The sequence below is a fragment of the Larus michahellis genome, chromosome 12 (assembly GCF_964199755.1).
Source record: "Larus michahellis chromosome 12, bLarMic1.1, whole genome shotgun sequence".
In the NCBI taxonomy this organism is placed as follows: Eukaryota; Metazoa; Chordata; class Aves; order Charadriiformes; family Laridae; genus Larus; species Larus michahellis.
The window spans coordinates 9150097-9177542 of NC_133907.1; the positions used below are offsets into that span (position 1 = coordinate 9150097).

Below are 27446 nucleotides of genomic sequence, written 5' to 3' on the forward strand. Positions count from 1 at the left end.
GTGTTTTGGGGTTTTGGTTGGGTTTGTGGGGTTTTTTTGTTTGTTTGGTTGGTTTTTTTGGGGGGCTGGGAGGGGTATAGCAGTTGCTAGAACATCTAAAGTGACAATAAAAAAAAATTAACACAAGATCACTTCCAGGATATGAAGCTGACTTTACTGGAAATCAGGTGGCCTTCAACAGAGAAAATTATTGGAAGGAAACAATCTAGTGACAAGTTACGTAAAACCATGTTACAGGCTTTCTTTTACATTCCTCAAAAACTTCTGTTATTGGTTACTGCAGGGGTCACGGAACCACTGATGCTCACTGGTGTTAGGGCGATCTCAGAATATGTCTAGTAATAGTACTACAGGATCTCCACACTGGAGAAAGCAGCCTCATTCAAAGCACGTAATTATTATGCTATGAGGAACTTGAAGCCAGTGATGTCACGAGAACTGAAGTTAGTTGATGGACATAGGGATGGACAAAAGTTACGAAACACCTTCTTGAATCACACTCACAGTCACACTGTAGAGATCCTGCCATTTGAAAAGGAAGCTCGACATTTCATTTAAAAGGTCATGCAACATAAAACTTTAAAGAGGAAGGGCTAGAACTGAAGTCAGTTTTCCAAAGTCAAATGCTTCTGGTTTTGAGCATGAGTCATTCCACGCCACTCATCTCCTGGTCCTGTACCCTGTGCAAACACCCCCAGAAACCACCCCAGGGGATGGAAAGAGGAAGTCTGCTGAAGCACTCTTCTTCAAATGGGAAGTTCTTGTTGCTGTTAATTTGCAGTAGTGACTGGAATAAGAAGTTCTTTAGTGCTTTATGGGAGAAGCTTGCTCTCAGTTGCATGAATGGGTTCCACTTAGCCTGACAGCATCACATTTCGTGCACAAAGAAAGGACACAGAATGCAAGGGCAGATGGCTGTATTTTTCAGAAAAAAGGGAACCATCCCACGAACATAGCCTTACTTTCCAGTCCTACAGAAGTTCATCAGCAAGAGGTGTTCATGGTGGCTCTCAGCCCCTTGTCCCAAAGCCTTCTGTACAAGAACGCCCGACCCTTCCTCCCTTCCCCCTGCCAGAAACCTCACAGTAGTGAGTCACTCTGTAGCCCACAGCCCTTTCTTTCCATTCCTCTCAGCCTTCAAAAAATTACCCTCCTTTCAGTCTCCTAACCCGTAACTCCTCTGGAGTCCCATATCTGTCAAATCACCCACTTCGCTCAGTACATATTTTCTGCAAACTTTCTTACCTGGCTTAGCTGCTGGTACTCTGCACCACACTACAGCTGCCACATGTCAACTCAGCATGACAGCGTGTTTGACTATACTTTCCCCATCTTGTTCAGACACCCATGGGAGATTAAGAGAGAGAAGATATACCCCAAGATCTTCAAGTAAGAATTGGGTAAAATGACATGAGGAGGTGTTCATGACATCAGTCGCTCAAGCACGATGCAACGTTGCATAGATTTGAATGTCGGTATTTCCAGAAGAGAAACTAACTGTCCAGTCTAAAGGCCTTCAGATTCAAAAGAAAGGCTCCCAGGGAACTCTGCAGCAGGCCTCAATTTGATCACACTATTTTATTACACCATAAACTCCGGAGTAGCTCAGACTAAGACATAACGATATACTGTCATTTTAATAGTTCAGTTCCTACGGGAAGCGGCAATCGCCAAGATCTTATCACGGGCTACAGAAGCGCACAGTAATCTCTCTGCTGAACAGTCACATTAAGGAAAGCAATTCACAACAAGTATATAAAGGCTTACATAAAAAAGTAGTTTTAGCTTAAGAGCTTAAAAAAACCCATACGTTTCCTCTTAAAGCTAGCACTGAAAAAAAAATGATAACCATGCTGTAAAAGCTGTAAAAGTAGAAGAAAAAAGTTACACTAAAGTCAAGTGAAAGCTGCTGTTTTCTGAGATGTCGTTACAGGCTGATTTCAGAATGGAAATACCCCCACAAATATATGAGGTGGCAAAGAACCCATACAGAAGACCACAAGAAAAACGGGTAGTACTAAAGATCCATAATAACCAGCTACTTTACACAAATGGGAAAAGGTCTTCAGATTCAGTGTGTAAGGGAGCGAACTGAGTCACTGAGAAGCACCAAGCTGATTCCTCAACAAAAGGGCCTTGGTAAGATCTGAAGCATACATAGATCCACTGTTCATTCAACCCACTTTGACAAGGAAGACTGGATATCTTATCCTATATTAAACTCTACATATGGATATTTGGACAGGGACAAGAAATGAGGATGTAACTTGCAGGTAACAAGTCAGCTAAAGATCAGATACATGAGCAGACAATCGCATGACATAACATTAATCTTAACTACAAGCTGCAGAATTTTAGCCAGATAAATTAAATAAATGTAGATTTTAATATCCTTTACAAAAATTTTTATCTAGTCTCTCAGTTTTGCTTTCAAGTAAAATATGGTAGTACTGATTTGCTTATTAATGTCCCTCAAAAAAAGCCAGCAGGCTGGTATGCCAAGCTTCTTCCTGAGGTCAAGTAGCACAGAGACAGAAAGGGTCAGGCTTGTTTAAAGTTCAACAACACTATTACGTGAGTTTAAAATAAATAAATAAATTAAAAAAAAAAATAAAAATCACACACTTGCAACATGGTTTTCCTAGAAAGCCCCTTGCTAATTCAGCACTATGTGGGCAATCTGGAACAGGTTGTGGCAAGGCAGCGTAAGCAGAGTTTCTGATACTAGTCAGCTGGTTGCAGGCACGGAAATAACCCCCCAGGAGAATGTAAACTGGGCATGATTGTGTTATTAAATCATATCAGCACTTGTGAAAGTGTACTCATTTTTTCCGGGCCCACGTTTATTGCAGCCAGCAAATATTATAGACTGTTTCTCACCATTGAACTAGTTTCCACATGCCTAACTGTAGAAATTTAAGAATTATTAAAGTAAATCGTGCAGTACTTTATTGTACCCACTTCATCATGGTAGACAACTGAACACTGTAAATGCCCAGTTAAACACTTGCACCTGAATGGTTCTTACAACTTGGGTATGTACTTCCAGAACAGAGAAAGTCATAGACTTGTGTCATTTCGAAATTTTAACAGTATTATATTTATTTTGCATGTTGTCAAAAGGAAGACATTGCTGTAGAATAAATCATTTCAATTCTGCAGAACTCAGCTGTTCAGATTCTCATATTTCTTCATTATCTGCATGAGTAAAAAATGAGTTTTCAATTCTGATTTTTGAGGGTTGCAGCAGAGCAAGGGAGATCAAAGATCTAAACTCTAGTATTAGGTTAAAGAATTACATGAGACTTCTCAAATTTCAGTAAGTTCAAAATACAGTTTGTCCTTGAAATTTATGACCCATAACAGAAGAAGTTCAGAGTAGCTGGCAGGAACACTCTACTTCTGCTGTTTTGTAGTCATGTATTCACTGCCAAAACAGGAAACAACTGAATGGAGGGTCAGCACAAGAAAACAACTGAAGTTCCCTTCTTCACATCCATCTCTATTTTTCCTCCCAGATATTCAGTCTGCTCCAGAAGTATATCTTAGACATTACTGGAAGGATAGAGACTTTTGAGAAGATGAAATGGCTTTTTCTTGACAGCTGTTGTGCAAAAGAAAAGCTTTGCCATCTGTTTCATCAAACAAAGTCAGTGCCAGGAAATAAACCACAGTCTCATTAAAGTGTCAAGAGGTTCTAACTCAGTTACTCTTCTCCTATAAGAAAAATAATCACGGAGATGAGATCCAGATCTTGATTTGCCCAAACATTAGAGGTCTCCAGATAGAGAGTTTTGGTTTAACCTCATCTCAAATAGACTGGTGCATCTGACAGCCCAGATATCCACATAAGTCCTAAAGGAATTTAGTCTGCGTAGCAAATCCAGACCTTAATTTATTTGCAGTATGGGTTTTGTACGAGTTTAAAAATGTGTAATTTCTGGTCTGTAGGGTATTCCAGGCTTCATAAATGGACAACTGTGGTTATAAACAGAGTCCTCCTTTCCTAGTTACCTAATATTTTCATTCTGATGTCTCACAAGCCGCCTAACAGCGCTACAACTTTTACAGAGCTACCACCACATAAAAAACCCCAACCAGCAATGAGGCAAAGACCACGTGTGTAGACTTTGCAGACTTCAGGGAGAGTGGAGAGGGGAGGAAAAAAAGACATAAAACCTGCAAGTACTAGAAGGTGAGGGAGGGATGAGAAAAGCTTCTTCTCACACCTTTTCACAGCATAACCAGATCAGCGTGCTGCATAACCAAGATATTTTCTAGAGTTTAGAGAATCTGCAAATGACAAGTTGGAAATTGGAAGCAAAAGGACAAGAGATGCCCTTGGAACCACTGCAGACAGTTTACGGTTTCTCAAGGGGATCTCTGACTTCATGCAATAGGAACCATGGAACGCCTTTTTATTTATACTCGCTCAGAATCCTCTCTTATCTTTCAGAGATACTACATACAGTGTTAACAACCTCAGTTAATGTTAAGAAAGCAAGACTATTGTTACTATTGTCCCAAATAACTGCATAATCCATTATCACCATTTAATCTTAAGATAAATGGGCTCATCCAATTAATTAAATAAATAAAATAATAAAACTGAGGACTCCTGCTTTTGATTTCCAGCAAGATTTACAACGTGATAAAGTGAGGTTCAAGCTATCTGCCACAACATCATTCCTGGCTCACTGTTTCATCATTTGTATAGGTACACTGTTCACTTTCATGCTCATTAGTCACTAATATTCTAAAGTTTTACTGCTTTTTTTAAGAAGTTGGGTTTGATTTCAGTTTTTTGTTTTTTAAATCATCAAGCAGCTACATATTTCTCCCCTGAATTCCCTCAAAATTATGCAAATATTTTCAAACACTTGCTAGACTTTCACGTATTTAAATTAATTTACATGGGTCTCAGAAAGTAGCTCAGGTTAATATACCAATCTGAACATTGGTGTATTAACACCAATTAACATACGCTGAACGCTGAAGTTCCCTATTAGAAGTTCTATGTATAATTCCAGAAAGCCTGACTGACTCATAAGGCTCAGTGTTCTGCACAGAAAAAAAATCCAGCCTTTTCAAAAGGTTTGAGATAATCTTTTGTTTAAACAATTTCAAGGATTGTGCTAGCACAAGGGCAGAAGACTTCAGATGAAGGTTAATAAGCCTGGTTTGCAGTTAATACCACTAGTAACATCCAGCACTCATGTATGAATTTCCAACTTCTAAAAAAAATTAGCATCTGGCTTATAGAAATAATTTCTTTTGTAAAAATCAAAAATAAAACTGAGATTAAAACCTTCCTAATAGCTGTCTAACAGCAGTAAATTGACACTATATCTCTCAGTAACCAGAGTCCTATTTACTAAAAGATAGTAGAAGGGAATGCCATGTTGACATGGTTTAATCTGTAACAGCTTGATCCAAAAACCCTTCGGCAGAAGGATAAAGTATTTTTTATGTAACAGGCATTTGATCAAGCTATGAAAACCCACTTCATCTTTAGTTACAATCAGTAAAATAAAATCTAGATTTTGCTCTGAATTTAACCAGCTGATTCGATGGATGAAAATCCTTACAGAGTAGATGCATTCTCTACACATGAAAAGGATAAATCTACTTCTGATCAGGTTTTTAAGATGACTGGGCAATTAGAAGTACCTACAAAATGATCATAAATCCATGATTATTTATTTAGAACCTGGGCTACACTGTTCGGAAGCCTGACAGAAAGGATTTAAGGAGAATTTTATATGAAGTCTGTTAAGTACGGTAATAGGTGTATGAGAAACACCACCAGTTGAGTTAAATCTGTTCAATAATAAACGCACTTAGAAAATGTTTTGATTTGGTTAAATCTGGAAGAGTCAAGCAATTCTGACTGTCTTAGTACTAAGTCAATGAGTGCAAGTTTTACAGTAAACAAGTGAAGGAATACTTCATTCTCCATATAAAGTTTTTGCACTTCAATGCAATAGAGCTCTAACGTGTCCCTGCCTTATTAATCTAGCAGATGTTCTCTAAAAGAAAATTTTGAAGTCATCTATAGTCACTAACAACATATTTAAAAATCACCACCCCTTCTCATTGTAAAACAACAATTCCACTCTAATTCCTAAATTTCATGAAGTTTTTACATGCTGCAGAATTAACACTAAGAAAAAAAATTCTGAAAATTAATTTTCCATTAAAAACAGAAAGAGCAGACAGAGGACAAAAAAAAAAAAAAAAAAAAGGAAAAAGGTCTTGTTTATCCCTAAATCTTAACAGAAGAGAATCAGAGAGACAGACGAAATAAACTGAAGTATTAAAGTATTATCCTTTTAGTTTTTCACTCTGTTTCAGGATCTATCATCAGGTGGTGGTTCTTTATCTGTCATGATTGACATATGGAGAGCTTGTTCTTGGAGCCCTGCGAAAAGGTTATTCTACCAGGCAGTGGCTAATTTATTTTCAGAAGATCAAGAAAGAGTACTGAAATAAAGGCAGGAAAATTCTATATAAGCACAAACACAGTTGTAAACTCCATCACTATTACAGGAATTACCCAGAATCATTCTTATTCAGTTTTAAATCTCACCTTTAAAAAAACCACAACCTTCAAGAATAAGAAAAAAGGCTGTATTATTTTCAGTCATTTCAAGTGATGTCTATAAAAAAAAAAAAAAAAAGATCATTCTTGTTTTGTTAATATCAGAAGTTTCACTTTGGGCAGAAATCAATATGCAGAAAGTGAATCAGTCGAGCCCAACTTCCTGTAAATTGATTTCAGTACACTGAAACAAGCACATTTAAAATCTTGAAGCAGAAGAATGTTCCTGTAAACGAACACAGGCACACCGTTCCATTTCATAACTTACCATCCTCTCCCTTCACGCAGAAGGCATGTGTGATTTGATCTACGGATGTACAGGGCATCAGAGCATGTGCCTTGGTGCAGAAACAAAAACTTGCTAATAATTATACTCCTGTCAGCTGTACAAAAACAGTAGTAGAACAATGAAAACCATTACTAGACCCTGTCTGAAGCTGTCTTTTTCCCCCTCTTCCAGGTGTCCACTCTGACAAACTGTCTCCTTAATTTTGATAAATACAACAAAAAGGTCACCTGTGGGTTTGCAGGTTGTAGGTTCATTTGCTGCGGTGGGCAGAGTGTTTTTAAATCATCTCTTTCCTAATAAAACTAGTTGCTAGCTTCTTGTCATGTATTTAAGACTTATTCACAAGTGTTTTTTCTCTTTTAAATGAATATATATATGAGATCCTTCAACTGAATTATTGTTTCAGAATTTGAACTTCTCCTGGCATCTGAATGACAACAACAAAATATTTTGGACCCAAGTGACATGCTGCAATCAGACCCACTTCCATCACCACCACCTCATCAGGCAATAGATTCAAGGTCTTATCAGTTAAGAGCCGAACAGATCTTTACTGATTCGTATCTCCCATTTTTGACCCCATGGGCATGCTGCCTACTAGAAAGAATGTAAATTCTCAGAATATCTGTCATTTTTATTACTACTGTTAAAAAGGAATTTGAGAGGCTCCTAAGGTACTAGGTATTGTACCAATATAGAAGGAAAATATAATCTTCTGCCTAAAGAGGGACTCCAGGCAGTTGTTTAGTATTGGATCTACTATTTAAGGCCCTCTAAATCAGTTGTGGAGACTATTAACATGCTCATCTAATGAACTGTAACAGAACTACTACAATTACCAAAGGACACAGAGCATTCAAACACAGAAAAAGTTCTGTGGTCTTGATGAGTAATATCACACTTTCCAAGCCTGAAAGCATATTTGAGGAGCTGAAGTTTGAGCCTTTCTACTAAGCCTCAATTATTTTTTTTAAAAAGAGACTTCATTTTAGATTAAAAAATATACTTCACATTCACTGAACTACATACGAAACTTGTCTGTGGTATTTGTGTCCTTTCACCTTTTCCTGGAAAGTATGTTGACTAAAAGCCAAACAAACAGCACAGCATTTTAGCTGCTTAACAGACAACCACCACAGTCATTTTGCTCACCAAACTAAAGAAACAAAATAAGATTACAAATGTTATTTTTTTTAAAAAGAAATGCCAACATTTGTGCATTTGTCTTATCAGCAGTTTAAACATACACCATTGCAGAACTACCATAGCATTATTTTTAATTCTTTTTTAGATGACATGAGTTAAACACATCTAGATTACTAACTAGTATCATAAGAATATTGGTCAAGTCCAGCGTTCCGTATCTGCAGTGATATATGCTCATCAGGAACATGCAGAACTTCTTAAAGTAACAGAACTGTCAAAGAGAAAAGGGCAGGCTATGATTCCCAAGCAATCTTAATTTTGTCAAGGTCATTTTCAAATTAATATGTCATATGTGAGATAAAGATCTAATTGTCTAGCACACACTACAACTAGAAATTACCAGAGAAAAGCAAAGTCAGCATTAGAGTAACATTTTAGCAAGCCACTGCTCTAAGTTTAAAAGATGCAGTTCCACCACACAGGATGTTTCCACAACACGGCCTATACAAGAAGCTCACAGAGTTGCTTTCCTGATGTGTTTATGAAATTATCTGTGAAAGCGTAACACAAATCAGAGCTTCCAAACAAACGGTGATTCCCCAGACATTTCAACTGGTACAATACACCCCCCAGGGAAAGGAAACTTGGCCACGAAGCCGGAGCACAGCAGTTGACAGCACGGAGTATGAGCCCACTACAAAACCGAAGGCCTGCGCTGGAAAAGGATCTTAAGGAAAATGCCAAGGTGTTTATACAGCAGTCCCAAAACACCAACCACAAATTAGCCGGGAACACAACCTAACCAACTAATTAGCTTTCCCTTTTCTCCCTAATTGAAACTAATTAGGTAGCATCCATGAAGTATGAGGGATTTTACTTAGCAGTAAGGCCATGAAGTGGCCCTAAGGGACAGGTGAAGTATCTACAAAACACACAAGACCTTAGCAACACTTGTGATGTGGTTAAAACTGCCATCTACTACAAAGTCATCACCTCTCCTAAATCCATCAATTTGCCTATCCAGTGGGATAAAAAAAAAATTGTTTGCCAGGCTTTGGGGTATTTCCTAGTTCTAATCCTCAAGGCAATCCTAACCAAGTCAGAAAAAGAAAAATGGTTTTCTTAAACAGTCTCCTGGTGGTAAAGAGAAGAAATACAGAGCTTCTGTTTTTCAGAGTTTGATTATACACCCATACATTTAGCACCAGAACAATTTCCCGGAAGGCATCTGATTCCCTGAATAAGATCATAAGGATTTTTAAGCCAGGATCCAGCGAATAGGAACATGCTTTTTACAGTTTTCAGTTTGTTGTAAGATGGACGATAGATATGGAGATGGACATCTCTCTCTCACGGTGCAATATCTATATTAAAGCGGTGGTCATCCAGTTACATTTACAAATACTACTTGAAAACAGGAAAGAGATGACCTCAGAAGTTTTGGTGGGTGCTCAAAACGAATATTAAAAACTAGGTGGATTGAGAGATGGCTACATGGAGACAATTTGATCAAAAGCAAAAAATTCACACTAGGTGTGCCTGAAAACAGAAAATTTGAGTTTTTAAAGAGCTCCAGATTTACTTATCAAGCTCTACAAATTCAACAACTTGACTTGGCACCTTACAATACCTCCTAGAAACCACAGTCAATGCAATGAGTAATAGGGAAAGCAGGAGATTTCATATACTCCGAAATTTATCACCAATTCATTTTTGTTGTGCTCTCAACACAGCACTAGAATTTGCATGCAAAGGGAAAGGACAGGCTGCATGCAAGAATACACACACACATAATCCTTTGCAAGTTCATTAAAGACTTAAAGCTACAAAAACATCCTTCTAGGTACTACAAAGGAAAATATGATACATTTTTTTCACATCACTGCTATTGTCCTTTGGATGCCTGAATGTCAGGTTTGTTGTTGTTGCTGGCATTACATTCCAAAATAAACATTTCTGTCAACTTGGACTGCTAAAACATTAAAGGGTTTCAATGAGAGAGAGACAGGCCTTTATGCTAGTGATTTTGATCTACCTTATCTCTTCCAAATAGCCAGTTTTGTCCTCCCTTAAGAGTAGTGTAAATGCACCAGTTAAGGAAGTCACCCACTGAAGACAGTCAGAAGACACCTCTTGGTTGCTATTATGGATGCTGCTTGTGTTCTCCAAGCAGATTAGTTTTCATCTGCAATGCTTAAACTCATTAGGTTTCTAACTTAGGAGTCAATGTTTCTCACTACCATTTTAGGAATCCAACCACTTCGCTGTAATGCTCTTGGGTTGACAGCTGTGTTGGAACAACTATATATTTCTCCTTTCAGAAGGGAGGCTATTTCTCTGAGCAATTTTTTTAGGCTCTGGTAGGAATGCTTTTGTCTTCCCTGGTCCCTAGAGGCAAGGGAAGAAAGTTTTAGGTTAGCTCCCCTTCCCCATCATTAGTGCTATAGAAAAAAAGAATTGTCATTGGAAGCGGACATCATTCAGAGCCATGGGAGCCAGCCTGGAAGTCAAGCATTTCCTTTACATTTTTGGTGAGAAAGTCTTTCTAAATACAAAAGCACTTCTAGATTAATTTTCAATGGCCTATTTTCCATGATGACACAAGACCAGAAACAAAAAGATTATTACTTAGGAATCAGAACTTCTGGAGTTTGCCTTGTTTTTATTTTCTTGATTTGAGTTAGTCTGAAAGTCTCTTACCATCACGACAAACAGAAGTGAAAACAGGATTAATTTGCAAGCATCATTTCCTATACCCAACACTGACTAACACTAAATTCAGATCTTATCTACTGTAATTTAGAGGATAGAGTAAGCAAGCTATTGGTGTTAACAGAAGCAAATGGTAATTAAAATAGTTTTTCTAAGACTTAATTCTTATCTCAAGTTAAACTAGCTATATATGCCTTTAGAAAGCACAGTCAGTTGAAGCAGTTTTAGACACCAGCTTGCCATATGTTATGTTAAAATTAAACTGATTTTTTTTTTAAAGCAACAAATTTATGCATGAAGTATGTCTATTCAGTACACACAGATTTTGAGGAATGCTTTTGCTCATCCAGTAATCTTTCCAGAAAGTACCAAATAAAGCTTATTAGAAAAAATAATCTAGATCAGAATGTAATTTTGAAGGCAATCTTGACAGTATTTCATAGAATTGTAAACACTTCACACAAAGTAACCTCCACCAGCATTGTTTCACAAATTTTTATTAGTGCAGTTATTTCATAGTCTGCAGAAGTACAGTTAACTGCAATGATTTTTAGACTTCAGAATAGAATTTACAGTAATTTTTACAGGATCTGTACAATGATCCTGTCCCAAGGATCAACAGAAAAGCATTCTGAATGCAAACAGCAGCATGCAAGAAATTCTTATATAATGGAGAAAGGCAACTTTCTTGGAGGGCAAGAAAAGGGGGAATATGTATGCTAGCCAGACTATACGTAAACAACTTGCAGAAAACAATAATTATTTCACTCCAGGGTTCATGCCTCTTCCTCTGAGGAAGCTTTCAGTTTGAATTCATACAAGTCATAGGTGTGATTTTAGTGTAACACAGCCCAAATGCACCTGAAATGTTCTGTTGTGTCTGTATATTCACATTACTTGATTTAAAAAGTATCAGACTGGTTGCACTGAACATGTTTTTTTGTACCTAGTTTGTCAGTGTGATAAATACACTTTAATATAATTTTTAAAAGTAATAACATGGGTACCATTGAGAACTGCAAGACATTATAAACTGGCTAAAAATAGTAATTTGAATTCCTAGCTTAGTCAGCTTGGCAGAAACAGCTGTGCTCACTGTAACCTCTAATTAGTTTGCATATTATAAGAGTTCCAAAGGTTATTTCTCTCTCAGAAACCTACTAAATTAGCCTTCACAGCACAATACTGTTACCATATCAAATGAACAGCAACAGATTATTCAGACTTTAGAGACTTACCACTATTTTTTCTGTAATGTTTCATTTATAAAGGCATATATTCTTATTTGATAAGGTAAAGGCAATCTCCTCTCTATCTGCAGCATTCAGAAGCGCCTGTCTTGAAAGGAAAAGAAAAGGTCCAGTTCATAGCTGCTTGCTTATGAACATGTACGCCTTGTTTAAAGGGCTCTGAACTCTAGTTTCAGTAATCAATGCACAAAAGTGTTCACATAGCTTCTGGATCTATTCAGCAGCAAAAGCATGAAACAGATTGGCTTGAATGCACTTCTCAAAGACAACACACCAGAACTGCCATGAAGGTTTTTTGTGAGCCCTCTGTGTTTTAGAAATAGTGACCTGGAGGTTGGTATTTTGGAGCCATTTTTGTCCAGATGATGGAAGAAATGCATTAGAAATCAAAGTATTTTTTTAGCCAAACTGTATATTTAATACTACATCTTGGCCACACAGCCCAAGTTTCTGCTACACAGTCATCTTCCGAATACATTACGTTACATAAGTGAGACTTTCAAAATGCTGACTGTCCTACCAACAGTCAAAATAGCATTGAATTTCCCTGGCAGAAGTAGTGGCAAGCCAATGTTGAACATGCTTGAATATGAATTAATGGTCAGATTTTAAAACCAAAACATAGGTGGCTCTACATGTACCAGATTCTTACGCTGCAGAAACAGGTACATCAGTGATGAAGAATGAAAGATGAGGAGCAACATGCATTATCACAGTGTGTTTAAAATTGGCATTCACAAAATAAGTCATATTTAAGCCATCACGTTTTTGGTTTATATGTATTACGTCAGTTATTTTAGTAGTACTTTTATAAACAGGAAAGGTAAGAGAAAAATTTCTTAAAATACATTTCTATTGGTGACAAGTATATTTTTAAATCTACTTTTTCTAGAGACAACTATGAAAAAATACTGAAACTTAAAAATCTGTGTTAAACTTTTAAAAGAACAAGCAAAACAATACCAATAAATGTTTAATATGAAAAAGAAAGAACTCTGTTCTAATGCAAGTAAACTCTGTTCATTACTTTGAAAGAGTAAGCAGCTGCAATCAGAGTTTAAAGGAAGTTTTTTTTTTTTCTCTCATGGCTAAGAGGTGTCACTCTGTATAAGTTATTTCATTCATGTTGAGTACTCCAATAATCTAAAAGCTAAATAGAACTTTCAAATATATTTGCAAATGTTAAGGGAATAAAGTCACATCATGACTATGAACATGTCAGTATTCAGACCATGTCAGTATTATTTTTGTATTTAGAATACTATGGGACACGCAACAACCGTATTTCCAACTTTCTACTAATTCCATCAAAATTCTCAAAGTTATGAGCTCGTATGCAGAGGAAGTACTAAAACACACAAGAAAGGAAGTGGCAGGAATTGTTCAATAGGAAGTTGTGAACTCTGCATTACCTATTTAAAAAAAAAAAAAGAGGTATCTATATCTTATTTAGTGGTAAACTTCATTTCCTTGAAGATGTTTGTACGATATGTTGTTTTACCGGCTTGCTTGAGATGCAATTTTTAGGTTAAAAATGTGAGAGGGATTACTAGATTTATTTAGTATCAAGAAATCCTGTTTGTTCAAAAGGATGAACCATATGTTACAACAAGTACCAACTCCATAATGTAAGTGCATTTCCCTCCTGCATTCTGTTCCTTCCCTACAAATTAGGGTGTAATACAAAACCCCAGCAAATTCTAATCTATGGCATAAGAGTGCTTCACTCTGTTGGACATTAGTAAGAATGCAGGCAATGGAACTGAAGATTCATTCTGCCAAAGCATACTCATTACACTATTAACAAAAGCTTTTTACCATTTTTAACATACTGAGATTCAAGTTTAAAGAGAATGTACAATTAACAGGATTGCACAAACCATGTTCATGCCTCTGCGTGCAGGGAAAGGCCAAACTCGAGTTTTGCTTCTCCCACAGAACCAGCAAATAGTCATGCTTTTAGTAGTTATGTTTCCCAGTATACTGCCCAAGTCTGTATTTGGGAGCTTTAAATAGCTGCAACTGCTTATATACCGTTTCCAGAAAGAAACGGTAAGAAGTTTAAGAAAGCATTCTTTCTTAAACTAATTTCAAGAAAGACTTTTGGACTGAAATTTGAAGAAATACACTGGATTACAAATTCACATGAACAGCTTGCTTCAGTTGGGATCTGTTTAATGTGGCTGTTGCTGTTATAATTTCAGATGCCTACCTCACTGTACTTATAATATTCAAATTTGGAAAGGAAAATTTTAGTGATGATTAAAAGCATATTGAATTCATTGAATGGTGCAACCTACAGGTTGCCAAGCTACTGCAATGCACACAAAAACCTGCTGAGAACAAACAGTACTGCTGAAAACAGATGTCAGATACAGAAGAATTAGGATTCTCCTGTTTTCTCACATGACTGTCTAATACGTGTTTAGGAAACCAACCTAAGCTAAGCTAGTTTTATATGAAAGCTTACAGCTTTCTAAACTTGAAATGATCAGCTCACAATTGACGGACCAAATACAGTTTTGGGGATAAGCGAAACACTGATGCCATTTCCCCTATCCCACAAATACTTATTTACCTGACTATATGACTGACTGGTCGTGTAAGGGACAAACAGGCCACACGCAAAAGCACAAGCATGTTGGTTGATGATGGGGATGGAACACACACGTGGCTCCAGGACAGAACCGCTAGGCACCTCTGTTCTACACAAAGGTTTAATAGAAGATATTGCACTTAAAGCTGAATGTTTACACAACTACTTCCAGAGTAGTAAACTGTTCTAAGAAAAAAAAAAAAAAAAGAGAAAAATCAATACTTTTTTGGAAAAAGAAACTTAACCCTTAGACACTGACAGCAGAGACTGACATTCGGAGAAGTTAAGCTGCTTAGATCTGAGGTAGGTTTCTGAGCACTTTGCTTTAGTAGCTGCCCTTCACACACAACTAATAAGGCACATTAAATCTTTAGTCACAGTGGAGATCAATACTGCATTTTACTTATCATAAGCATAGTATCTAGTGTGTGTTAGCATTTAGTTCTCACACAGGAAAGGTGAATAAAAGTATGTCTTCATAAAAGACAGTGTGTAAGAAAATCTACCTATGACCAACAAGCCTGAGAACTTCCTGTGGAAAGAAACAACCCCTCCCTTAACGCAAAAGCAGCCATACCTTAAATGCTAAAATTTATTCTATATTATTTCACCAAGTTGTAAAGCAATACTTTAAGACACTGACACACCCAGTCCTGTGTTACTAGAGATTGTTTTAACTGTCATTGCAGTGAGAGAGACCTTTCACCTCCAGCTGTGCAGGTCGTCTTCTCCCCATCTGAAAGCAACTCAGAGTTTAAAAAACAAATGTCAGTGTTAAAACAGGCATATCACATAATCAAGATAAGCTTTCACAGACATCCTAATGTGGACAGATTAGCACTCTGCTCTCCAGTACATGAAAAAGACTGCAAAACTTGACAAGCTAGGCCTTCAAAGGACTGTTTAATCCTCCCCATGCTAATGAAACAGATTTGTGAGTGAAAGTAAGTTGCATGGATCAGATGAGATAAAAAAAAATGTTTTGCCACTTCATGCATCTACTAATACTGCTAGTTTAAAATAATTCACTGAGAACAGCAATTGATTTAGCAAAGCCAAGCAACTATCACAACTGCTATCTCGACAATGACAGCATCCTCTCTGGAAATGCACGACTCCTCTTGTGCCCTATACTCCTCTTTTCCAGGCGAGACACAGCACTGTACCCAACGCACCACACCCCACAGCTCCTCTAGACTCTTGCTCATCATGTTTCACTTCCTCCCAGCCAGAGCCAGTTATCAGTCTTGACTAAACACACTTTATAATTTGGTGGCTATCTCAAACCCTCATTTGCAGTCTTAGCACGTATCTGGAACTCTTACAGAGGAAAAAAAAAAAAAAAAAAAAAAAAAGTAGTATAAAATGCAGTGACTTCCGAACATCTTTAAAAAAGCCCTTCACCCCTATCACATCTTTTCTATTCCCCTGCCCTCCAAAAGACCATTACACTGAAGGCTTCTAAGCACTGATCCACAAATAAAGGTTATTGACTACTAGAATCACACACAAGTGCCTCCTCTTACAGAAACAGTGCTGAGGGCAAAGCATTTTTACTAGAAGACTGCATTACTTTTCTCTAAGTATTCCAAGACAGAATTTCACAGGTAGAGAGTTTTATATGGAGAACATATTGCTAGCAAAGACTTTGGTACAAGAAAATCCTAAAGATGTAGACACTATTACATGAAAACAATAAATGTTTGAGTGCTTGCTCCCAACTAGGTAGAAATATTAACTTATATAGCGACTCCTAAAAAGATAACAAGCACATAAGAGTCTTACCACCCAAAATCCTCACTTCATGTAGTAGAGAACTTAGCAGATACCCTAGTAAATAAGGAATTTCCTGCTGTCAGTCGGTCACAGAGAAGTAGCCTGTACATTGGACTGTATAAAGCAATCAAGTAAAGCCCAGCATAACAGACACACTTCTAACGAAGCTTCTGAATGGTAAGCTTCACACAAATTATAATCAAGAAATCAATGGTAAATAAGGAATAAGTCAGTAGTTTCCATGAAGTCTTTCTGCTCTGACCGCTTCTTGACAAGCTTTAAAAAGACTTGTAAGATTAGACCTCTCCACTAATGCTCCCATGTCGGCTAATAAATCCAGTAACTTAGCAGCTGTAAAGATTTTACATATTTTCAACCTCCTGTTCCAGTCTTTCACCTCTACTGAAAACAAGACGAGTCTGATGGACACAGAACAAACAAGCTCCAAGAACCTGGGGGTGTCCCCTGAAAATGGCCCTATTCCTGAGCCTGCCTCCCGGGAGGACAGCTCATTGCCTCAGGGTTTTGAACGTCAGGCTCATTAGACCCTGGGTTTCCCCAAGCCCAAACCACCCATACTCACCACCCACCTCTGCCCCTGCTGCCACTACCACCCACAGCCAGACTGCCACATGCTCTTTCATAGTTTAGCTGTCTGTTAATAGGTGTCAGTTATCAGAGTGATTATTGTAGAAGAACTGAAAGCAATTGCTACCTAAAGGGAAATTATTAAGGGGCCATCTATGTAATATTGCTTACTAGCAAATCAAACAACCAACCCCCATAACTCAATACGGCATTTTTCAATATGCTACCAATTCAACCACAGCTAATGTTGCAATATGCAAGGATAAAAAGGATGGGTTTGTTGGTTCACAACACAGGTTGTCCTCCACACGTTTACTATACTAGTTTTGAAACAGTACAAGGGCAGATCTGCTCTGGTCGTGAAACACTTCAGACCAATTCTGAGAAGATATCAATACTGGGAATGAAAACATTGTACAAGTTGAAACAAGATTCTTGTTCATGTCATCCTACAGACACTGCTGGGCACTGCGCAGTTTTAGGTAGCAACTGCAATTTAACATGAAAATTCTCCCTTGTCAGAAGTTTAAGAAACAAGTGACAGTGTTTCTTTCCAATTTAATTAAACTGTAAAGGGAATGAATTAAAATGTTTCCTACAGTTGGGTAGCTGAACCTAGCCCCATCCTTTGCCGGTTAAAAGTGTCCCCATTTTTTTTCCATTTCTGGAAATATTCAGAAAATTTCTAAAAAGTACGTATACGTATTTTGTCTGTTTAATAAGCTATGTAGTATTTTCCCAGTTCTTGCTCCAATGACCCACCCTCTCCTTCTTTCCCAAAGAAGCTCCTCTTACTAAAACCTCTTGCTCTTGTCAAAGTTCTGTTTTTCCAGCAGCCCCCATCTTTAGTCATTTATGCCTGCGCAACATAGAGCAAGGACGTACAATTCTACACAAGGATGGCAGAGTTTTAGTCCTACTTCAGTCAGCTGCAATGACTGTACAGAAGACAGTGGAAAAAATACGCCCTACACAGTATAGTGGAATCAAGATCTTCTGAACTAGTATGGGTTATTTTTCCTGTCAGAAAAAGGAAACATACTCTTCCTTAGTCAAAAATGCATTTTTAAAATAGATTTCACATTTTACTTCCTGTGATCACATTAAAAGGTCACACTATTTATGCTACTGTAACCTGTTACTGTGGGATTAGAAATGATATAAACAAGCAATTCTCATTCAAACGTGCACAAGGGAAGAAGGTTACGAGAACATTCCTCTTTATGTGTAGACCACTTGTTCTTGTTCCAAATAAATATAAAGAATCTGAGAAACAGAGTGTCTTTTGTAGAACAGCTCACAGAATCAAGTACTTGATGAATCAAGCACTTCACAGAAGCAGCATAAAATTCTCGGAACTTGAGATACAAGAAAAAGCACCTGAAAGATCACAAATAGAACAGCTACTTTAAGTTCAAAATACTGCTATTTAGTAGTGTTTTTAACAAGCAATTATTTTAGTCCAAAAATTATAGCAGCTTTCTTCCCAGAGGGGAGAGTTTCCTCTCTGCCTGCAGCGAGATCTGCATAGCTCCACACTCGCCACTGGTACAGCATGGACGGTTTTCTATAATTGCATATACTAGCAGAATGCAAAACTTGCTTTGTTGTTGCTTTATTTCCTATTTCTGCTTATATAGAAACTGTTTTAACCTTCCTCCAAGTACAGGAAAGACTGCACCACACAATACAGCTCTGATTCAACAATCTCTTACCAGTTGGTGAGACAAGTAAATCTTCCTCAGCATTGATCTCTTCACCCTCAGTGCCACGGGTGACTTTTTACCCCTTGAACCATGCGTTCCCAAAGCATCCACAACAACCAAGAGCTGAGACAACTATGGAACTACTTAAAGGCCTGGATCCTAACACAGAAGGAAACTAGATGTCCTATATACTAAGTAGAAATCCAGTAGCAATAGAAACAGGCCTCTGAAACATGCCTTAATGTATCAGTATGCTACTTAAGTAAATCCAATATGAGATTAATGCTGGATTCAGAGGAAAGGTTTTTTTATGTCTGTACTTTCTTTCATTAATGATATGCCCAACTGGGAAGGAAGAGTGTTCAAATATTTTTTCTTTCCAGAGGTTAACAAATCAGCAACTAAATATGGTGCATGTTCAGTATCAGTGATACCAAAAAAAATTCTGCATAAAAGTATAGTATATTTTATCATGCCAACAAGGACAGGTAGGGGACAGCAAGAAAGTATGTGTTAAAAACAAAAGCCATCAGAAAAAAAAACCAAAACACCCAAACCAAAACCCAAAACACACCCACAATTTTGGAGGAATCACATCTGACTTAGTGTTGATGATAAATATTTTGAGTTGAAAAATACAGAGACTCTAGCTACCACGGTTAAAAACACAGATCTCTAAAGTAAGATGGCTGTATTCATGTTGCTTCCACAAGTAGTTGCCCTTTACCAACTCATTAGTCCACTACTTATGAATGCAAAAACAATAACTTATGGAAATAATGTGCTTATTAGTCCATATTCTAGGATAAAGTATTGTGTAAGGTGAAAGCATACAGAAACAGAACCTACAGCATTAGAAATAAGAAAAAAAACGAATTAAAAACCTTTCCAAGAGTTTCATACTGTGCTAGCACATTTTCCTTCCCAACAAGGACATCAGATTTTTTATTGCTGTCCTATGAACTTTTTTACTTAAATGTAGAAAGCATAACCCCAATTTGAAAGCAGATCAGCTATCACTATTAACAGAATCACATGAATTTCCAAGAATCACTTTTATCACTTTTTCTTAGTATAACATGACAGGCAAGCTGTTGAATCTTAGCTGTGTTTTGTGTGGGCGAGAGAAAAAGCACATCTAAATTCACAGGGTTTGGTAGAAAATGAATTGGCATTTGTACTACATGATCTACAAAGTGAACACACAAAGGCATTCTGATGCTGTATCATAGTGCCTCTCCCAGCCAAACCAGCACAGGCATGTCTACTGGCACCAGAAAGATAAACAAAAAAATGTTTCTTGTGCAAATCAACATGAAACAAGTTGACCAATGACTAAAAAAAAAAAAAAAAGTCTCAATGGTAAGTGCTGTAAACATCAAAGCTTACAGACCAGATCATGTTTATATTATTAATTCTGAACATTGCAGTGAATCTGTTTCTACATTTTCATAAACTTGTTTCTTTTAGGAAAAAACACACACATTGTTCAGTAGGGCTGCTTTGCTCTCACAGCGATGCTGTACACACTTTTACAGATGTGCAGATAGAAGTGTTCTAGTCTAATAGTTCTAGTTTACTGTCTTTAAATTCTGTAAAATGTCTGAACACTGACAGCACTTCAGATCAGCACTGAAGATGATACAAAAACTTAGGCAATCTTCTAATGTTTGTCTTGTATCTCAGTTTATACTAACCTTTTCCCAAATCAGTATTACAAAAATAAGCAGAATTAAGTAAACTTTAATATGAAATCCTACACTCAGGAACACTCTAACAACTCCAGCTAAGGGGTTGGGGTTTGTTTTGTTAATTTGCTAGTGTGATAATTTATAGCAAAATACTAAGTTTTCAAGTATTTATCAATTTGTTGTTAATAAGCCTCCTCCTCAACTCACATTTTGAAAAACTTTCACTCTATGCAGAGAACTCATCCCTTCCACTGCTGGACAACATGCCTCTGTTTTAAAAATGTAGAACAAAATTGCAAGAAAGACTGTGGTCACAGGACAAAATCTTCCTATGATGTTGAACTGCCTGAAGCATTACAGGAGCTGAGCTTTTTGTCACACAGTGCTAACCTAATTTGCAGGTACTTTAAAAAAAAAAAAACAAACACAGAAACCCCAAAACCCTACTGGAAAACTACTTAATATATCATTAGTAACAAAATACTGATACTGTATGCATATTTTTTGTTCCTTCCCTTGCATGTTACAAAAGGCATGAAAAGTCATTTTGTGTTTAAAAAAAAAAAGCTCTCTAACACTCTACTGAATATAAATCTCATTTTGCATATGAGGAGACTGAAGAAAAAACTAGTTTATTTGGCTATGGGAAAACAAATTCAGTGTCATTATCTGGTGACGGAAACAACCCACCCAATTCTCACATACACTGGAGTACATGCGATAGCATGACTTCAAGCTTTTACCCCTTCTTATAGATTTATTTTTTTCTTTTTTTATCGTTTGTAAAATCTTTCCTCCTCCATTTTCGTTTAATTAGAAGATGTCCATTTTGAATCATACATGAATTCTGAATTTTAAGCAAACAGTATCCTCAGACATCTAACGAGGCTAAATTCACAATCCAAATAGATTATTATGTCATGCTAGTGACACTAATCTAAAACCTGAGAATTCATACATTTACAAGAAAGCAGCAGTGATACTTCAGTGTAAACCACAGCTTAGAAAGTCTCAACAAAGAGATCGCTTGGAGAAAGCCCATTTGCAAAGCAAGTATTACAAGATGATTTCATTTTGATGTTTAGTTAGCTATAGAATAAACTGTTAAATTCAAACCTACCCAGAATATTTAGAAAGTTATTTTAGTTTCAAAAATACTTGGTCTACCTCTACCACATTTTATTCTCTACTTACCAGGGCTATTTCTATTTGAATTTAACATCATTTGGCACGTGGCCAACACTGCATTCCCCTTAACTGTCCTTTTCCTTCTATATATGTACCCTTACAGCAGACAGAGAAAGAAAGAGGAGTAAGTAATGTGTGGAAGAACACACTAAACCCATAAAAACCTTCTGAAGGTGCTCAGAAGCAGGTGTAGTACTGTCTGCACATTGAATGATTTCTAGATTTTCAGCAAATGATATCCCCTTAACAGTAAGCCATAACAGACTCCATTTTTCAAAGTTCTACAGCAATGCTATCACAGATTTGGATTCAAGTACTTAGATTTTAAAGTCTGAAAACCAAGAAAACCTAAGTGTTTCAGTAGCTCCTTTCAGTGAGACTTGCACAAACTCACGTTCGCCATCAGTAGACACGATTGGTCTTGATCTGAAAAAGTTAGTAGTATAACTAACCAATGCAGCAAGGTGCCCTGAAACATTCTCAATAGCACAAAACATACTATCACTTGCAATTGAAAGTAAACTCTGGTTTTCACGGAGAGGATATTGACTTTGCAAGCCACAGAGACTTAGCTACTTCATCATTGTTAGCCTCTCCCATACTTGCATCAGGATTCAGTGGCTGTATAGCACTGGAAAACACGGAATATCTTTAGCTGTATTGAAGGAAAAAAGAGACTCCCTGCAACTATCAGTGCTAAACTAGCTTTCCATAATCAGAGCCAATTAACCTAAGCCTCAAATGAATCAACATAGCATGAATTAAGACGTGGCAAGGCATGCATGCAGAGACCTGTATTTTCAAGTAGCAAGAACTGGCAGAATAAAACACAAAGATGCATTCATAATAAGTCATGCGCATGCCACAATTTATCTGCTGCAAAGAAGTAAAAACGTTTTTAACACCAGAGCAAGATAGCAACCAAAAGCTTATAGACTGCAGCAGCACAAAGTCTGAACTCTCACTGCAGCTTATAAACCAAAAACACTAGTAGAACTTCCTGTTCATTTACTTTAAATACACAACACAACCACACTATTATGTCTACAGGGTCAACCATTTCACAGTTTACTTTCAGCATTAAAATCTATCTACATATTCTACAAATATTTTTCCAGACAGTGAATACATAAAAAACTTCCCACGCCTTTTCTCTCTTGAGAGATATCCGAAATGTCTATGATAGCTTTCTATCTTTCTCCCATAATCTCAGCAAAGCTTATGAACTTTCATAATTTCTAGTATTTTTGTTTAGTTTAGAGAGGTTTGGAGAAAAAAAGTAATATTCTCATTAGTATCAAAAAATTAGTAAAGAAACTGAGACCAGTTACATGTCTCTTACAGGCCTCAAACCAAACTGTAACTACACTTCAGCTTTCCACAGCACACACAGCAGTATCGGTACTTCTGTTCTCAGTATACTCACTTCCAATCATATTTAAAAATCTAGACCATACCCAGTTCTTTCTTATTTTTTATTCTACTGACTACAAAAATAAGAAAAGAGTGCACATTTTAGTTTAATTTTGCCACCTCACACGGAAAACCCTGTATGAGCTGTCCCCATAGATGTTTCTGTAAAACAAAGGGTCAGCTCTGCCTCCACCCATATTTTATGGGACCCCCAGTTGAATGGTAGATCAGTAAATAATTCAGAAGTATCTTCACTGTTACTGATAAGCACATCAAAGTTAATATCATTAGCCAACATACTCAAGTCAACATATCTCGTTTATATAAACACAAGAAGCAACTCTACCTGTACTTGAGGGTTATGTTTTTAAGATAATATCTCACTTAATCACCATGTGTAAGTTAGAAACTAAAATACCTCCTAAAATTCTGAAAGACTTCTGCATATAAAATTACTATGAAAATCTGATATTGCACTGACTGTGAGCAAATGAAAATTCAGTGTTCCTTTGATATTCCAGAAAAATATCTGTATCTTTTTCTCCCCTGCTCTAACAGCAAGCCTAAACTGTGCTTTTCTTAGCTTTGGGCTACTGCTTTTTTCTTTTGACATCTCCACAGTGAATGCTTTTCATTCCTATCGATACTTCTAACAATATTTATTCAGGGTGCGTATCATTCACTTACCCTGAAGCATTTCTTTTCTGTTGTATACCTTTACCACAGTATCACGTTGCAAAGCTCACATTTAATCCGCTGTCCATTTTCCTTTAACTTATTGTTTTATGGAAGAGGACTTTAATTTGAATGGGCATTCCTTATGCTTAGATCAGGTCTCATTTTATTAGTTATCTTCTAAGTATGTTTCCCTACAATACAAACAACAGCCAGAAGCAGACCAGTCCCTTTTATCTACTGGGTCTCTGAACCTTTACAGGATCTCATGGCTCATAGTTCTTGTAGCAAGTAAACCCAGATCAAAGTAAGGGACTGTACTGCATATTTGAAAAAAAAAAAAAAGAAAACAACATACAAAGAACCCAAAACAAACCAAAACCAACAAAAACCAACAAAACATGGATAACTTCATCAGTGTTCACCCTGGTTTGGTCAGCTACCGCAGAGAATAGTTCCATTACACATGCAGTGCCCAAGATATGATTGTCACAAAATCACCTACATAAGGTCTTCATTTTGAAATGCTTTTGTCTCCATCCTGTGATTACTTTAACGTAAAAAAAAAAATCTAAATTTTATTCTTTCACAACTGTACTATTATCATAGCTGAACATAGCTTCCTCTTGTCCAAAAAAAAGAAGCTTGGACAATTTTAACCCTTCAAAGTCACATGGCACCCAGATAAGTCTCCTTGCAGCCATCCTTCCAATTAGCTTCACCTCCCTGTAGGTGAAGCTCCCACCTCCCTTCATCTCACCTCCCATAATTCCTCCCCTAGTTGCTGTGCAGTTCTGTATCTCTAGATAATAGATTTAGCCAAGAAACAAGAAGTGACTGTTAGTAAATTGCATTATGCTTCACTCGGAATACTTGTGAACATTTTTGGACTTCAGCAGTTATAACACCTAGATAATAGATGCCTGTGGTAAAATTAACTTGGGGGAAGACTTTTTTCTGCACCAATGGCATACATTATTCTGCTTAGTCCATTCTTCAGGTAAAGATTGGTATTTGTAGGAAAACTGCATTGTTAATGTCACAGCCCAGACATCAAAAGCACAGATTATAGTGAAGTACATTGTTCTTCCAGATGTACATGATCTGCCAAGATGTCATTTTCAACAGCTGATATTTAAAAGCAGGATGCACTTGAGAAACCAAGTTGCATGACATAGATACACATACTTACTAATCAATCTTAAGAAAAAAAAAAGAAAGAAACCCACCTCTTGTGGTTGTCAATAGTTGGATGCAAATCAAAGAATCACTTTAGTCTTTTCCTTTTTTTTTTTTTTGAGTTGAATTTTAGTCCTCAATCAAACCTCGTGCTGTGCCACAGTCCAAGCAGCCTACTGAGTCACAGCATTCAAAGAAAGTAGGACAAAAATATCACTGAATGCTGAGTCCACATTGAAAATATGCCACAGTCCCTCATTCTCCTTACACATTTCACTTCTGTAATTAAATTGTACCCATAGAAGTATACTACCTCCATTACAGAGCTATATTACTCAAAATCATTTCCTGAGCACTAAGCCTGCAACATACCAAATCATCAAGAACAGTTCAGCAAAAACATAACGTCATATATATGCACATGACTTTCAACTGATACAGTTAGCAAGCACTGAAGCTCTGCAGGAAATGAAATACTCTAACAAAAAATGGACCTTCTGAAAAGCATGCTCAAAATTTCATGCTTATTCTCTAATTGCCAAACTACTAGAGATGCTCATCCTGCAAACTACTACTTTTAAAACTTTCCCGCTGTGATTCTGAAACTGGAGTTCATCTATTTCACTTTTATAAAACTCCACTCCTTCTTATAAATGTCTACTGACGGAGAAATTCATAGTGAAAGGGAAACAAATCTCAACCTCTATGTTGCAAGTATAAACTTAAAACTCATTAGTATATGCAATGTACCAGCTTAAACATTCAAATGGATTTTACAGTAATGGTGCCTGATCTGGCTCAACACACCCACCCAACCATTCATGTACTTCATCTTTTCTTAAACTTTATTTTGGATAAACGCATAAAGAACTTTTTAAAGAGAAAACCCCTAATTTCTGCTGCTTGTATGTCTGAAGCTGGATCCAGTTGGCACATATTCTTACAAGCGTTCTCCCTCTGCCACACAGGTTTTTTTAAATGTCACAAAAAATCTAAATGCAGCAAATGAAATAATAAAAAATACTACCAGATAATTGCACAAGTATTACTAATGAGCTGTTTTCCGGCTCTGTTCTATTAAAGTGGCTGAGAAGCTAGGTGCATGCAATGCTGCCCATCACTGTTTTTCTGTAGCAAAAAAAAAAAAAAAGCGCCGAATACGATACTTAAGATTTACTGCCTTAAGGTTAGGAAGGGGGCAGTTTTAAAAGGTTACTGAGAATTTATGTCCATGCTTAGCTCCAGGCGGAACCCGGAGCGAGAAGCGGAGGGCGGCCGAGGGATCCGGCGGAGGTGCTGCCCCACTGCCGCCCCGGGCAGAGCCGCCGAGGCGCGGGAGGCAGCAGGAGGCCCCCGCCCCGCCGTGGCACAGCCCACGCGAGTCCTGAGGAGAAGGAGGTGAGGGGCTCTGCCCCGCAGGGGAGAGGAGGGGGAGCAGAGCGGGGCTTCCCTCTGCCCCCCCAGCGAAAGGGGAAGGAGGGCAGAGCGGGGCCAGCCTGGCTGCGGGAGGGAAGCGGGGAAGGGAGAGCTCCAAGGCGGGGAGCGGGGAGGTGGAGGGCAGCGCTGCCCCGCAGGGCCCTCAACACGCCCCCCTGGGGGCAGAAGCAGGCGGCAGCAGAGAGAGGGTGAGCGAAGGGGCGCTCCCCGCCTCAGCGCCGGGGGGCAAAGCCGGGCGGGGGTCGCCCCTCACCTGGTAGATGGTGGCCCAGCTGGCGGCCTGGTCGAGCCGGTGGAACTCCTTCTCGATCTCCATGGTGGGGACGCCGCGCCAGGCCTGGCCCCCACCACCCCCAGCGCCGCTCACCGCCCGCCGCTCCGGCACCTCCGGCTCCAGCCGCTCCCGAGGCCGCGGCCGCCCGCTCTGCCTGTCACCCCTCCCTTCTCCCCGCCGGAACTACGCAGCCCGCCCCGCCGACGCGACGTCCGGGGCGGCCCGCGGGGCCTGCGGGGCGGCGGGAGGAGGGGGCGCGCGGGCGGCGCGAGGCGCCAACGGTCGGCTAACGGTCGCGGCGGGCGCGAGTGCCCTGTGGCGGGGCTGTGAGGGGCCGCGGCTCGCCCGCCTCCGGCAGGGGAGGCAGCGCCTTCCTCCCCTCCCCGGGGTGCTGCCGTCCCCTCGCCCTCCCAAGGCGACAGCCCGGCGGAGAGCTGCGGACCGGGTGGGCTAGGGTGCCTTCTCTCCTCAGCACCCGCGCCGCCAGCCCGGCCGTCCCGCCCCGGGGCCGCACTGACAGGTAGGGCGGCCCCGGCAGGGCTGAGGGGCCGCAGGTTGGAGGTGGCAGCGGGGAGTCCGGGCTTTTGCTCGGTAACGGGATCTGGCCGTGGAAAGAACTGACGGAGCCAGTTGGTTAAGCTCTTGGGGCCCCAGGCTGATGTCTTCTCTCTCTGAGCTGTGAAGGAGTGCTTGAAGCGTGTTTTCAAGCTCTCTGTCTGTGGCAAGAGGGTCAGAAATTTTAAAAAATTCCTTTTTTAAAGGAAAGATGGCCTCTGCGGCCATCTGATTGCGGAGGAAGGGCTGTGAGGCAAACGGCGGTCTGGCAGCAGGTGCCCGATCTGGCAGTGCAGAATACCTGTATGTATGTGCATGTGCTCACGTCAGAGGTGGGCAAGACAGCTGTGTGCTCTCTCACTGTAGTCAG

The 27446-nt window shown here is 38.7% G+C and overlaps 1 protein-coding gene and 1 long non-coding RNA gene across 11 annotated transcripts in view; one reads left to right on the top strand and one right to left on the bottom strand.

Annotated features, from left to right (window-relative positions):
• Window positions 1-26703, bottom strand: part of PTPN1 (protein tyrosine phosphatase non-receptor type 1) — a 46207-nt gene extending 19504 nt beyond the window's left edge. The window contains exons 1-3 of one of the 9 annotated variants that reach the window (XM_074605746.1): window positions 26501-26639; window positions 11987-12086; window positions 6590-6659 (exon numbers count right to left, since the gene is read on the bottom strand). Coding sequence is in view for 1 of the 9 variants with exons in the window: in XM_074605742.1 (XP_074461843.1) it covers window positions 26501-26563 (63 nt within the window). In the remaining 8 variants the exon portion in view is untranslated. Of the gene's footprint in view, window positions 1-6589; window positions 6660-11986; window positions 12087-24860; window positions 24984-26500 lie in introns of all 9 variants that reach the window. The other 8 variants (XM_074605749.1, XM_074605750.1, XM_074605745.1 and 5 more) reach the window with 8 other exon arrangements.
• Window positions 26704-26749: 46 nt separating this feature from the next.
• Window positions 26750-27446, top strand: part of LOC141750512 (uncharacterized) — a 172066-nt gene continuing 171369 nt past the window's right edge. For both annotated transcript variants that reach the window (XR_012589684.1, XR_012589685.1), the window contains exon 1: window positions 26750-27041. This is a non-coding gene — a long non-coding RNA (uncharacterized LOC141750512). The remainder of the gene's footprint in view (window positions 27042-27446) is intronic.